This window comes from Notolepis coatsorum, assembly GCF_963971535.1.
Source record: "Notolepis coatsorum genome assembly, chromosome: 13".
Taxonomy (NCBI): Eukaryota; Metazoa; Chordata; class Actinopteri; order Aulopiformes; family Paralepididae; genus Notolepis; species Notolepis coatsorum.
Genome location: NC_140177.1, coordinates 70163045 through 70179093, shown reverse-complemented (window position 1 = coordinate 70179093; position 16049 = coordinate 70163045). Strand labels below are relative to the sequence as shown.

Sequence of the window (16049 nt, the reverse complement as noted above, 5' to 3'; positions counted from 1 at the left end):
TCTTTGATTTGTTCATCTTCTTCTTTCTTCTTTATCCTGTAAATCTTCCTGAGAAGTTCTTGAGAACAGCCCTTTTCCATTAACTCCTGAAGTACTCCACATCTTTCCATGTCATTACGAATTCTCATGTTGAATTCCTCTCTCTCTCTGGAGATTAATTATGTGGACAAATAAATCATGTGATCTCCACCTTGGCTTGTTGCACAAATGTTATGAAATACTAAAGGTTTTCCAATTCAGTATGTCTCACCTGTTATTATTATTATTATTATTATTATTATTATTATTATTATTATTATTATTATTATTATTATTATTATTATTATTATTATTATTATTATTATTATTATTATTATTATTATTATTATTATTATTATTATTATTATTATTATTATTATTATTATTATTATTATTATTATTATTATTATTATTATTATTATTATTATTATTATTATTATTATTATTATTATTATTATTATTATTATTATTATTATTATTATTATTATTATTATTATTATTATTATTATTATTATTATTATTATTATTATTATCAATAGACTATGCATACAGTATGTCTCACCTGTCCATGTATTATTATTATCAATAGAGTATACCTGTCCCGCAGATTAGACCCTTATCTTTTTTATTTTATTTTATTATTTATTGCATTTTTATATTTCCCTGCCCATACCTGTACCCCCTCCCCTGTGCTGCTATAACCCCTGAATTTCCCCCAAGGGGATTAATAAAGATTCAACTTATCTTATCTTATCTTATCTGTTTAGTATCACAACATTATTTGACTATTTTGAACTTACCAGCTGCGAAAATAATAATGTTGTGATGGCAGATTTTTTAATATCTTTTCCTGCTTTTGGTGCGGTTGCTTTCACACCACAAATTAACCGCACCAGAGTTCATCTGAGACCACCTCTTTAAAAAGGTATTTGCTGGCGGTTAGGTGGCCGAGCGGAGATTGCGTTCGTCACCAGCCCCGGAGCTGTGAGCTGGATTCGCCTGTTCGAATCCAGCTCACAGCTCCGGGGTTGTCACCAGCTTGGCTGGCCGTCTGCACTAATACAATTGGCTGTATTAGAGGGTGGGAGAAGCTGGCGGGGTGGGTCCGGGTCGTTGTAAACAGCGACTCCTACAGTTCGGTCGGGGCGCCTGCTAAGCGCGGATAGAGGACTCGAGGGGGATAGTGTGGTCCTCCCACACGCTACGCCCTCTCGATGAGAATCCGCGCTGCCAGGTGAAAAGAAGCGGTGATTGGCTGGACGTGTGTCGGAGGAAGCACGTGGTAGCCTCCACTCTCCCAGATTATCTGACTGTGGGGGGTAAGTGCGCAGCGACCAGGAAGGGACTGGGAATTGGCATACGACTAACATTGGGATGGGAGAAAATCGGAGGAAAATGGAGGGGGAAAAAGACCAATAAAAAAAAAAAGAAAAAAAAAAGGTATCTGCTTCTGGGCTCACTGGAGCTGGAGTACAGGCTACAGGGGCTGGTGTAGCAGCCTCCTGGGCTGAAACAACAAGGGCCCAGACAGCGAGGTCCAGCACGGAGGCTTCTGGGCTCACAGGAGCTGGGGTGCAGACTGTAGGGGCTGGAGTCTCACCCGCCTGGGCTGCTGGGGCTGAAAGGTAGGTTACAGGAGCTGGAATGCAGGTTACAGGAGCTGGGCTGCAGATTACAGGAGCTGGGATGCAGTCTTCAGGGGCTGGAGCTTAAACCTCCTGGGTGGCTGGGACTGGGATGCAGGCTGCAGGGGCTGGAGCATCAACCTCCTGGGCTGCTGGGGGACAGGTTACAGGGGCCGGAATCTGCCGACGTGGGGCTGGCACTGAGTGAGATCCCAGAGCTGGCTGTGCTGTCGATGGTACCAGACGAGGCCCCAGAGATGACCACGGCCCTGGAACTGGCTTGCTGGTGATGATCGCTGGGGCATCGCCAGAGCCGGGAAGGACACCAGCACTGGCTGGGGAGGCTGTAGATGTGGCTGCTGGGCCACCGAGGCTGGAGTCAGAGTCTGCCGTCTTGGAGCTGGAGGTGGCCGGAACCCCAGCGTTGCTAGCTGCTGGAGCGCAGAGGCCGGGCGCTCTCTCTCCCTGCAGCCGCCGAGAATCGGTGGCACGGCTGTTGGAACGTGGGGGCATGATGCCTGCCACGGCGCGGTCCTGATTGCCGCCGCCGCCTCTGTGCCCGGCTCTCCTCCCCACAGCCAGGATCCCAGTCCTCATGAGAAACCACCACAGCCCAGCTACCGACCTCTTCAAGACACCAGTAGAAATCAGTCTCCTCCTCCTCCTCCTCCTCCTGTAAGGCCGGCGCATAAGCCAACATCACCGGCCGGCACACAATACAAAGACTTGTTGGCAAGAACGTAAACGCATTAAAAAATATATATTTTTTAAACTCTCCCTGTATGGCCACCAATGTGACAAAGAGGCAGAGGCTAAAAAAAAGGCTTTAAATGACCGCACTGGTCCTTTATTAATACAAACAGAAAAGAAGAAACAAACACAAGATTGACCAGTTCAACCACAAACTGAAACAAAACCAAAAACCTAAAGCAACCTCGAACCAATAGAGCCCACCTGGGACACCCCCTCTTTGATGAGTTGCTCCAGGTGTGGCCAATGCCTCGTTAAAACCACTTGGCATTGGGAGTCACTTGTCTCACCAACTACCTGACTGTGAGTTGAAGTGGCTCTCTATTGGCTCTTCCACAGTGTGACTGCTGTGTTCACACTTGCCCAAACAAACTGCACCAAGAGGATAATTAACCAAGGTTACATTCAACTGAACTTAACAAGGCAGGTGTGAAAGCGCCCAGTTTAGACCTGGTCTGATAGAGAGAAATAACTGAAATCAACATTTTCTCTGTTTTCACAAATCAGATCATAAATCTGAAACATGGTTTCAAGGAGTCTTTAGGCTCTTATCTAGTGTTGGTTTGATGAGTCTAAATACAGTATATGATCTGATAGGGGTGGAATCACCACGATACAATATTATCACAATACTAGCGTCACAATATTGTAATACCACATATATTGATATATTGCGATGTATTACCTTTTTTCAACTGCAAATGATGTCAAAAAATATATATACATTACATCATATGTTTGATCTAATAAGATAACGTTTTCAGTCTGTTCACCTCATTCCAATCATTTGTATTGCAGTAAAATGGGATTGTCAAGCAAAAACGTTTTTAAATATTGATACTTGGCATCACTGTATCGAATTAATATCTGCACGTGAAATATCGCAACATATTGCTGTATCAATTTTACCTCCACCCCTATTTTCTTTTTTATATAAATACAACAATACAAACTGTTTGCCATGTGTTTTCAAATGAAGTTCAGCACTTACAGTATGTGCCTGTTATAAGATTTCTGTTTTGGACATTAACATTTCTGAGGTTTCATGAATGTACCATCGGTTGTTCACAGCTGATGGCGAATCGGAAGCTACGAATCAGATGTCAACTTCAGCTTCGTGAGGACATGTGATAATAATGGGACATGAAACTTACCAACGTTCCTGTGTCTCGAGAGCTCGGCCGCATCGAGAAACTCTGCTGGATGACGTCAACCGGGGGGAGGGCAGACCTCTAGTTAACTGTAACGGTCCCCCCGGTCCTGCTCCACAACCCCCATTTGTCCATGGACATTTCCCCCCCGGTACTGCGTCACAACCCTCATCTGTCTATGGACATATCCCTTACCTGAACTATGGCTCTCAACCACCAGGTGGCCTAGTTCAGTGTATTCATCTTTGTTATCTTTTACTAATGTCCTGTCTGTCATCACTAATCTGTTGTGTGTTCATCTGTTGTCGGTGCTGTGCACCGTTGTCTAATTCAGTTTGTCTCCCTTGTGTTGTATCTATGTGCGTTTGGTCTGGTCATGTTTTGTATATGTACCTTGTGTTGTTTTCTGTTTAGTCATCTCCCCAGCTGTGTGTCATTCACTAATCATCATCTTGTCTCTAATTAGTCCTTGTACTTAAGTGTTGTTGGCCCAGCAGTCCTTTGCTGGGTCATTACTTTTGTTTGCTGTCACCGTCGTGAGTACTCCGTGTAGTTGTGTTTATTTCGTTTTGAGACCACGGTCTCTCTTTTCTTTTCTAGTTTCTAAGTGTTCCTTTTTATATTATGCTCCGTGTTTCACAATTAAAGTGCATGTTATTTTGAAAGAGCCAACCACGCATTCCGCCTCCTGTCAATTCTCTCCATGTGTATCTGCTGCAATTGGGTTCCACACACCACCATGCCAACCAAACGTTCCAATCGTAACAGATGATATTCCCTATTTCCAACTGTAGAAGGCCCAGTTCTATGAAAGTTGAGTATATAAGTAAAAGTAGAAATACTCTGATAAATGAGTACTCTGGTAAAAGTAAAAGTCCTCCATTCAAATTATACTTAAATAAAAGTAGAGAAGTATTTGCTATTGAATGTACTATCTAAAGTATCTAAAGTAAAAGTATGAATTCTATGTGATGTTTGTGTATTCCAGTGCTTGGGAGCATTCAATCCTAAATCCACTGACCTCTAAAGGTTATGTTAAAGTGTTATGTTGTCCAGTTATGCTGCTCTGATTAAAGATTATGTTAAAGTGGTATGTGGTCCAGTTATGCTACTCTGATTATGTCTTCTTGAAGTCGACATGCTTCAAATTTGAAAGTACATTATCTTCAATCTTCAGATAAATGTAGTGTAGTCAAAAGTACAATATTTCCTTTGAAACATAGTGGAGTAAAAGTATAAAGTTTGCTTAAATGAAAATACATGAAGTACAAGTAGCTCGAAACTGTACTTAAGTACAGTACTTTAGTACAAATACTTACTTTACTTTCCACCACTGAGTATATAGTTGAGAAAATAGTGTCTGCAGTTCACTAGAGGTCTGCTCTGCTCCGAGTGACGTCGCGTGAGACTAGAACTCTGGAGACACGGATCATGTAGGCACTTCCTCCTCACAAATGCCCCCCCCCCCCCCCCCCCCTTTATTTAAATGTTTTATAAAAACTTCAGCGATGTCACAGCAAACATAGAGCGGGCAAAAGGACGTACCTGATGAAGTAAGTCAGGGCCCCGACACAGACAGAGATCATGAGCACACCCAGGAATATGCCGATGACAGACAACATATTCACACCTGGAAAACACAAGATACAACACTTTAGTGTAAACCTTTTCACGTCAGGGTAGTAGTAGTACAGTGTATAGTACAGTAAATACTCCAAGTCCTGCATATAGCTTATAACTTCTCAGTGGACTTGGCATCACATTTATATGTGAATGGAAATATTTGTATGCATTACCTCTGAATAAGCTAACCCAAACAACCCAATCCAACCATGCATGCAAGTGTGCATGAATCTGTGTTTTTGTGTGTGTACATTTGTGCGTGTGTGTGTGTGTGTGTACATGTGTGTGTGTGTGTGTGTGTGTGTGTGTGTGTGTGTGTGTGTGTGTGTGTGTGTGTGTGTGTGTGTGTGTGTGTGTGTGTGTGTGTGTGTGTGTGTGTGTGTGTGTGTGGCCCTTACAGATGCCTCTGTTGGTGAACCAGCAGGCGGAGTCCCCCCAGGGGCCATAACCATCGGGGAAGTGAATGGCTGTGCCCAGGGGCCGAACCCGGTTGACCTCCATATCAATCCTGTTATCAATCAATGAGGATCAGATACCAATTACATCAGTTATTTAACAAATAATCAATAGAATATTCACTGTAAACAGTTTTTAATCCTTTTCCTCAATAATATCAGTAATTTTATCCATGATTGTATCAATAAGATCAATCTGATCAGTTATTATACTATTGTATTAGTGAGTGTGTGAGGGAAATTATTCAGTACGAAAAGGTTGTCAGTCGATCAATCGACATGATCACCTTTTTTAATATACTAAATCATCTTTACATGGCAAGAGATAGAGGTGGATATTGACCATGTGGGAACATGGTGGAAAGGAATCCCAACCAGAGCATAACGTAAGAGCAACAATGGCCGCGTGGTTCCTAAACTGGGTGTATGGGGACCCGCAGAGGTCCATGAGGGGTTTATGAGAGGTCCCCCAAACACATGATAATTTATTTGTTTGGGTTTTTTGAGAATATTGGGAAACCGCGGCTCCTCCTCACTCTACCTACCGGTGAGTAGGTCTCAGTTCCCAGGACTTTGCATCTGTATCCAGTATGATGTAATCCACCACTCCTGCGCGGGAGTCACTGGTCTTGATGGGGTGACTGAAGCCCTGTGGAGTACATGAAGTACATGGTACCCCAGAGATGAGAGTAGTGAGTGAACACAGTTCTCAATCATCCAGGTTTGCAAATCTCTATTGAAAGACTTTTGCACTGAGGCTTCCTATGTGATTATACTGATGAAAGTCTGTGAGGACTGGAACGTTAGTAGTTGTGAAAAGAAGCAAGCGGTTTTCAAAATATGTACAATAGATACATTTCATGAACCCTTTAATCGCCAAGGACGCCGTAACACGTCATTCTCCACCATGCGTAATCTGCCAATGATGCCGTAACACGTCATTGAGATCAATATTTCAAAAATCTGTGATGGCAATCATATTCCCCCCCCGGAGACTTGAGATCTCCTGTTGATCTCCTCTCAACTCTCCAACGGTTCAAGAGCGCCATCTGGTGGCCAATCGGCGGATCGCCCAAACAGCAAACCGGAAACAGAAAGTGGTGCTCATCCAAATTCGGTCCGACCACTCGCTATAGCTCCCGGGGCTCCATCTCGACACACTGGATAATCAATCACTCGCCCTAACTCAATAAACAACGTTATTTGGACGTATATAGTATTATACAACCTGGAAATGGTTCATCTAGATCAACATCCCATAATAGCAAAATTTCTACTCCAAGCTGATCGCCCAACGGCCCGAGGAGACTGGGGTAAGTTTCAGCGTTTATTATTACCGTGTTCGATACAAACTGCTCTGATGATCATATCACCCACACTACATGAATCATCTAACGTTGGCCACGGAATTATAAACGACCCCCCCCCCCATTTGGTCAACATCAGATGATGAGTAGTAACTTCTAGAAGCACGTACATTTGAAATTTTTTATCTGGCGCCGATCGCTATCAAACTGTATTTGATCATCAATATAATGCATTTAGGGCTATAAATCACGTTCTGCAGAATGCTGCAGAAAACGATAAAAACATATTTATACTTTAGACCGTATTTTAGTATGAATATGTGAATGAAAAAGTTGAACGTTGCTACATCGTAAACGATAGATAATTGACGTTGAATGGGCCATAGTAATGTCAATTTAGCAATACAATTTAAAAAGTTATAGCCCTGCAAAGAAGGGGAACTTCTCCATAGACAAATAGAGCTGGCAGAGGATGGTATAAGGATGTACATAAGCGTGGCAGAGAAAGGGTTCATTAAAAAAATGTATTTAAACCCGAACGGCAACTGAGGATAAAATAGAGCAAAAATGATAACTTTTAAACAATAACATTACAAACAGTACAATTTTCTACTCTCGTCCAACAGGCTGAAGATAGTAGACGTGCAGGATTCCAGAGTGGCACAGAAATCAGTCAGTCAGCCAGTCTGTCAGTCAGTCAGTAAATCAGTCAGTCAGTCAGTAATACTCTAGCATTTAGTTGAGTTGACATTATAACCGGCGCAAGCCAAGCCAAGTGTCATTTAGCTGACACTTTTATCCTAAGCAACTTACAAGTTCATATATAAAAAAATAAAATGTACATCCCACTTTACGTTCTTTTGCAAATCTACCTGTTTGTGTTTTCATACGCACATCGTGTTCCAGTGCTGCGGGTGAAGTCTGGCACGAGACCAAATCTGGTTGAAGCGTTTGGGTTTTGTGCGCTGGAGCTACTGTAGGCGTGAGGGCTCTACTCTGTGGTCTGGGTGTCAGGGATCAGTACCTGGAAGTCCAGGTTGCGAGTGTGTCGAGCCACGTTTCCTCCAGACAGCCACTCTCCTGACGCCTTCACACTGTGGACAGCATGGGCCATGAGGAGCACAGAGCTGTAGATGGTGCCGAACAGAGGAGAGACCTGCACACACACACACACACACAAACACACACACACACACACACACACACACACACACACACACACACACACACACACACACACACACACACACACACACACACACACACACACACACACACACACATCATCTATACAATTGCTGGTACCATAGTAAAATCATCACCATGGTAAAAACTAAAAACAATAACATAATAACCATCATACTACCATGACACTGTTTTGGAAGAGTAGTTAGTTAGTTAGTTAGTTAGTTAGTTAGTTAGTTAGTTAGTTAGTTAGTTAGTTAGTTAGTTAGTTAGTTAGTTAGTTAGTTAGTTAGTTAGTTAGTTAGTTAGTTAGTATAAAAAAGAAAGATATAAGTGAAGACTATGTGTCATGTGTGTGCGTTAGAAAGCGAAAGAGAGAGAGAGTGTGTTGGTAAAGTTCCCTGTCACTCGTCCTCAGGTTATATTTCAACGCCACTCAAATGTGGAACATCATACACAAGAAATGCTTGGGAGGCAGGATGGCCTAGAGGTAAAGAGGCTGGCCAGTAACCGAAAGGTCGCTGGTTCAATCCCCGCCACTGACAGGAGGGTGTATTCCAGCCGTGAGCTGGTGACTGAAGAGTGGCTGGTATTACATCTACGGTGCCCACCATCCTGCCCTAAGTGCCCTTGAGCAAGGCACTGAGCACCAAATGCATGATGTGTGTTTGAGTCTGTGGGCTCCGTGAATCACCTCCTGCGGCCTCACGGTCCTCGCCAGCTCCCCCCTCTCCATGGCCTGGCTGTAGGCCTCGTAGAACGACACGTCGGGCGAGTCTATGGTGACGGTCAGCGCGCTGTCGTAGGCCCTCTGCAGCTTCCCGTTGCCCTTCAGCGCCGGGTAGCTGACGTTCCGGTAGGGCAGGCTGTACAGCAGGGTGTCGTAGGGCAGGAACACCAGGGAGCCGTCCGTCATCTGCATGTCGTAGGCCGTCTCCAGGAGCTGCTGCTGGGGGCCGCCGCCGATCAGAGCCGAGTGCATGCAGAGGATCAACACTGGCGGGCGTGGGAGGAGCAACCCAGAGGTTATGTTTATCTTAAAGAAGACTCCAATCCAACGATACAAAAACCATGGATACGTGTCTCTTTCCAAAACAGGAAGCTCACAACAGTGTATCATACAAACTGTGTATCGTATCAAAAGTGAGATGGATGGATGGATGGATGGATGGATGGATGGATGGATGGATGGATGGATGGATGGATGGATGGATGGATGGAAGAATGAATGACAGTAATGCGGAACTCACAGCGTATGTCTCTCCTCTTCTGGACCCTAACCAGGGTTTTTCTGATGCTATGTGGGCTGTTCTCCATAGAGGTGACAAGTATCACAGGTATGTTATGGCTCCTCAGCGAGCTCGATACCTGGAAAAAACACATAATAACACATAAACACATAATAAACATAATTTTCAAACCTTTATTTAAGGCGAGACACTGCAGGTGAATAGTCAAATATACTTTTTTTGTTGATTTTGAGATTTTGTTATATTTTGCTTCCTAAACATGTCTTCTATGAAACTAGTGACAATAAAATGTCAATAACACACATTTAGTTGTTTATTTTACATCATTTTGCCTTATTGCATCCATAAATGTGCACATATTTAATGGAGAAGTGCCTCATTTCATTTGCATATATAAACATAAATTTCAGAAAACTTGCAATATATTTTTTCTTAGTTTATATGTACATAACAAATTGGGAAAGTTTCATAGTGATATCTATTCAAATATTTTTTGCCTATTAGGGGGTACTACACTGTACTACACTGTTTGTAGCCTGTGTGTAGTTCTGTTCAGTTCAATAACATCATTATTATTATTATTCAGTTATCAGGCATGTGTTTAGGTTGTCTATTACTAATGGTTTGATTAGGTATTGTGTTTGTAAATATCTGTTTAAAAAAAAAAGTATGGCATTTTACAATACAGAACTTTGAAGGCGTTTTCCCGAAAATGAGTTTTAAGAGTTTTTCCTCATACTCTGAGCCAGAAATCTCCACTTCAGTAGCACTCACATACACCAAACCTTCCAGTTCTATTCATATCTATGTTCTGAAGGTATTTACAGAAGGGTTTGTTGATATCGCATTCATACCCTGATTTATATCACATTTTATTCCTAAAAACATGGCGAAATATGGAATTTTACCATAAAAATGGACTGAATGGAGTATTTTCTGATTTATGGAGTGATAAAAAGAGATATCCAAAATCCCCTCTGTAATAACCTTTGGCTCTAATATGTCAACAAAATGAAACTATAATTTTGAAAATGGCTTTATCCAATGTTCAGATTTCTGTCCTGGAATTATATGCAAATTAGTGCATATTTAAGTAGATCATGCCTCATTTGCATATTTAAACATACAATTTCAGAAAACTTGTAATACAAAAAAGTCTTGTCTTAATATAAGTAATCAACTGGAGAAGTTTCATTGTGATATCTATTAGTTAATTTTTTTACCCTATTCACCTGCAGTGTCTCCCCTTAAACTTGAAAGGCAACTGAGGTTTCCCTCATTTACAGTCACATTGAGTGTACATACAGAGTTAAGCAAAAAAGGCATATAAAATCATACAGCATATAAAATCATAATAATAAGACAAGTAAGGATAACAATCAATTAAAACATGTACAACTTGATTAACAAGGTTGGAGATCAAGGTTTTAAACTCTGCAACAGAGGGGAAAATCTCAAGCTTTAAGGACTGTTGGAGTTCATTTCATGAGCTAGAGGGGCATCATAGCAAAATGCAGATTTACCCTGTTCAGAGCAAACTCAGGGGACCTTAAGGACACCCAGTCACTAGAACGGGTTCCATAGGTTCCAAAATTCCATTCCAACAATGATGTAAGGAGGTATCTTACCAATACTGATGTGATTAGGAGGTAGCTTTTGCCACTATTGTGTGGATGCTATACTGTGTACTCCTTATGCCATTTACCACTGTGTGTGGGCAATTGTAATGTTGTATTGGCCTTATTTGTCACTTTGTGTGGACTGGTAAACTGCATGGTGTACTATTGCTGGGTGGTTCCCAGTGCCAACCTCTGGCTGGTTGGCTGGTGTCCGACCTACGACACGGATAATACTTGTGTTTATTATTATTATATTTACCCTGTTTGTTCTCCCCTACCTTTTACCCTGTGTTTGTGTTGTTGTGGGTTTTATTCCCCATTACAATAAATATCATTTACTTTTGGAAAAACGCCTTTTGTTTCTTACCTACCGGGACCCGTGCTTAAAGCACACACTGGACGGGCTGGCTTCACAACAGCCCGCTCCAGGTATCACTTGTTTGGTTGTCAGACCTTTGGTTGTGACACGCACGCTTCAGCATGGTCAAGAGATGTCCGTGATGTGAGAGACATTCCATTAGAAAATTAATGATATACAAACCATGTTGGCTGTTTCCACCCAGAAGTCTTCAGAGGAGGAGACGATCCCGACGTGTGCCCACCCGAAATGCTGCATGAGGCTGAGCAGCACCCTGATCGGGCTGGGCATGGAGCGGGCGAAGGTGGGGTGACTCCTGACATTATCCAGCTCACAGGCCACACAGTTCCAAGAAAACACTGCCTAGGATGGTGGGAAGGGGAGGAGGAGGAGGAGAAGAAGAGAGGAGGGGAGAAGACATGAGAGGAGAAGAGATTAGAGGAGAGGAGAAGAGAAGGGGGAGGAGGAGAAGAGAGGAGGGGAGAGGACATGAGAGGAGAAGAGATTAGAGGAGAGGAGAAGAGAAGGGGGAGGAGGAGATGAGAGGAGGGGAGAAGACATGAGAGGAGAAGAGATTAAAGGAGAGGAGAGGAGAAGAGAGGAGGGGAGAAGAAATGAGAGGAGAAGAAAGGGGGTAGGAGGAGATGAGAGGGTTAAATGAGGAGAGAATTAAGTGGAGTGAGGAGAGGCGACAAGAGGATGGAGGAGGAGAGCGGAGGAGGAGATAGACAAGATACATAATGGTAGTATGGTGGGATGAGAAGAGAGAAGAAGGCTGTGACAAGAAATGAGAAAATACAAATATTCTATTGAATTCTGGAAGAGGCTTATTGGCATTTATCCAATAATCGAGTTTCAAACAGAAACAATTGGGAAGCATCCATATCTTTCAGATTCCGATTCCTTTATTGTCACTTATTTCAGTACTTTACAGCTAGAAGAGGGAAATTCTATTTATTGTAGTCCCTCGACCATAGCAGCTTCCAAACCTTCCAATCTGAAACACTATAGTCATTACCTTGCTCCAGCCCTTGGCCAGCAGAGTAGCAGCGTCGCAGTAGCCAGGGTTGGCTGGTCCTATGTACCCCGAGGCCTTGGGGTAGAATCCCAGGAACGCCTCCAGGGCCCGGGATGTCTCACACGGCTCCTGCAGCATTAAAACGACATCATCAATGATGGACGGGGACAAAAAAATCAGGTGGATGGTTGACATGATGAATCAGAATTGGACTGTAAGGACGTTCAACATAATTCCAGGAGGTTGGTCCAGCATGTATCTAACGCTGCTGCCATGGTCAAAGAGGGACTCTAAACAGTGTTGCATTAGTTTGACAGTTATTGAGGGTAAATTATAGTTTGAATATGGCCACCAGTGATGTCATAGGGGATATTGGAATCATTGTGTTGTGTTAATTACAGCTCCATGAAATGATGTAGATGAAAAAATAGCAATGCCTTGTCTTATAGGGACTGCTACCTTATCATGTCATATCAACTGTCAAACTAAAAGAATGTGTGCAAAACTGTTTAGAGTTTTTGGACCTGTGTCCCTTTAAGGGTTCCTCCCACCGAGGCCACACATGCTAAGAAAATAATGTGTGCACAATAAACGTTTCTCAACGAACCTCTGGGTATGAGATTGAAGACAATATGTAAAACACGAAAATACACATTGCTTGGTAAATATCTGTTCAACATATACATATATATATATAGACAGTGTTGTACTACTCAAGTCCTGGACTGATTTTCAGGACTTGTGATTCGACTTGGACTTGAGCACTGATGACTCGGACTTGGACTCGAGCATCGGAAGGTAGATAAATACAGTTATTTATTAAAAAAAAAAATTGTAATAGGCCCCAATCATTTGGCATATGATATCTATGGCGGCTAGTGCATTTGTTTGGCTATTCACAAAGTAAATAAACTCCCTTTGAAATGGTGACCGCTGTGTCATTTATGTTTAATGTAGACCTTTTTTTATTTGTATGTCAGCTCTTTGACTGCCATAGTGGAGTGGACTCAACCATGATGACTTGGACTAGGGTAATGGGGACTCGACTCTGACTTCTTTGGTGACTCAGACTTGGACTCGGACTCGAACACTGGGGACTCGAGACTCGACTCGGACTCGAGATTTAGTGACTCGACTACAACACTGTGTATAGATGATGCAACAAGTGCCATTAGTGAAAAGGACATACCTGCAGTATGACATAATCAAAGGTGGTGCCGTAGGCGAGCAAGGGGTCACTGTTGATCCGGTTGACCGCCAGCTGGGCAGCGACACTGGGCAGGGCCTTGGAGAAGAGCGAGTCGCACCCCCAGGGACCTACCACCCCTACCCTGAACCGAGACCCCCGGACCGGGCCGGGCAGCAGACACAGAGGGGCTAGGAGGACCAGGAGGAGCGACGGGAGCCCGCAGAGGGGTCGACGGGAAGGCAGAGAGAGGAGGCGGAGGAGAGACGAGAGCTGGTAAGGAGGTGAAAGTGGAAGAGAGGAGTGGGAACGAGGAGGAGTGGGAGGGGACAGGAAGAGATGGCGGAAAGGGGGAGGATGGGGAGAAAGGGTAGAGAGATGTTGGGAAGAGGAGGAGGATTCTCGGAGGTCAGGAGTGTTGTTTGGTGTCTTCTCCCATGGCTGAGGGGAGGTGTGGAAGGCATGGCGAGGCTGCATCTCAACCCTCACCTTCCCCAGCGCTCACAGGCTCTGGGACGAAGATGGTGTGAAAGAGAAGGACCCAGTTCCCTGGAAGTAGAGAAGTCAGGCCCACATTAACCCTTGTGTGGTGATTGTGTCTGTGGGACCCACTTTCATTGGCCTTCTCATCTTCTTCTATATAAAATAACACATTATTCCACTGTGCACCCCCCCCCCCCCCCCCCCCCCACACACACACACACACATTTATATTACATATGTGGTGTTTGGGTTCACTGGACCAGAAAGTGTGTAAATTGTAGGTGAAAACAAGTAAATATGAAACAAAAAGGTTCATTGTGTACTTTCACTGTCTTCCTCCACTTGTTTCATTTATATTCTTTAAGATAAACATGATTTATTCCATGTCTTGATTAGAATAGAATTCCTTTTTTTTTACAGACATCACATTTTATTGCAAAAAACAAATACAGTAGCACTTTTGTTGATACATGTGATCTAGCAGAGATAAATGGCACACATTAACCATATAATATGCTGTCTAGATTGCTTGTAATTGAGATGAAGTTAACATCCGTTACGTGTTTCTACAATAATTGTTATGGCTTTATTGTTTTGAAATCCCAATAATGTTGTGGGTTGTAGTGACTGTACATAATTCACAAGGAACTCGTTGGGAATGGTAGTTCCCCCCGGACGATTTATAGGGTGGCACTTCCTGCCACCGGCATTCTTATTTACTGTCGACACGACTACGTCGATTTGTTGTTACGCTGATGAATAAAGGAATTAGGTTTAACTTCGAGACACCGCCTCCGACTCCTTCTTCTCAGCGCTACACTGGTGACCCCGACATTAGTCTCGAAGAAGTTTCCGAGACGGAGAATACGACGAACATGGCAAACAACGCTGGTTTTCTCAGACTGCCTGAGTTTTGGGAGCAGTCGGCGGCCGCGTGGTTCGCCCAGGCGGAGGCGCAATTCGCCCTACGGGGAATCGTGGATGACGCCGCTCGATACTTCCACGTCGTCTCGAGTCTGAACAATACTACGGCGGCGAGAACGGTAGGCTTCATTACCGCTCCGCCGGCCCGGGATAGATATGAGGCGTTTAAGACGCACCTACTCAGGATTTTTGAGTTGTCGCCGTCTAAGCGGGCCCGACGCTTGTTGGATATACGTGGCTTGGGAGACAGCAAGCCGTCGGCGCATATGGAGATGATGCTGAATCTACTGGGCGCCGAGCAGCCGAACTTTTTATTTAAAGAGCTGTTCCTCAGACACATGCCGCCACGGGTACAGACGGCGCTGGCCAATACAAACATTGTGGATCCCCGTGCTCTGGCAGAGGAGGCAGATCGGTTCTACCTGGCCACGCAGCACTTAGCCCCAGAGGTGCTGGCCCCGACACGGGCGCACATGCCCAGAGGGGGAGGGGCGAAGATGGAGAGGGGCGCCGCGGCCGACGGCAATAATGACACAGGCCTGTGTTATTTCCATGCACGCTTCGGCGCGAAAGCAACAAAGTGCCGCCCGCCTTGTACTTTTGTCAGGGCGGGAAACGCCAACACCTGCGCCCAGTAGCGGCCGTGAGCGCAGGTACGTCGAACAGGCTACTCTTCATTAAAGGTGCTATGCATTATAAATGTCATTTTTCAGTCTCTAGCATTGTATTATAGTAATAGGAGTTCGTATCAATGTGTTTTTGGGCCTAAATACTATATTGGCGAATTCCTCAGCTACAGCCCATCCCCTCTTTGCCTCTAGTAAATCAGGTCATGTTGATTTGACGACCTGGTGCACGTCACAGGGCGCTGTTTATAGCGCACGGTGATGTGATTGGCTCTGTGGTTTTAGTAATGCCCGCCTCCATTCTTGCTACCTGCAGGGTGGAAGGTTTGTCCAGAAGATCACTAATCAGCTGAAGCCTGATGCGGTTCCCTCGGTCTTCGACAGACAGACCGGCGTTAGCTCTCGGGACTCGGGAGCGATCGCTAGCTACTTAGCACCAGCCGGGGCCGGCGTTAGCAACCGGGAGCGTCG

General features: G+C 44.0%; 1 protein-coding gene across 1 annotated transcript in view; it reads right to left on the bottom strand.

The window, feature by feature from the left end:
* gc2 (guanylyl cyclase 2) overlaps window positions 1-14022 on the bottom strand; it is a gene marked incomplete at both ends in the record, with an annotated part of 94625 nt that extends 80603 nt beyond the window's left edge. Inside the window, 11 exon segments of the mRNA XM_084327698.1 lie at window positions 1695-1795; window positions 1884-2316; window positions 5090-5174; window positions 5566-5675; window positions 6168-6271; window positions 7954-8085; window positions 8809-9110; window positions 9365-9482; window positions 11525-11704; window positions 12360-12488; window positions 13549-14022. Coding sequence (XP_084183824.1) covers window positions 1695-1795; window positions 1884-2316; window positions 5090-5174; window positions 5566-5675; window positions 6168-6271; window positions 7954-8085; window positions 8809-9110; window positions 9365-9482; window positions 11525-11704; window positions 12360-12488; window positions 13549-14022 — 2168 coding nt within the window.
* Between the last annotated feature and the right edge of the window lie 2027 nt (window positions 14023-16049).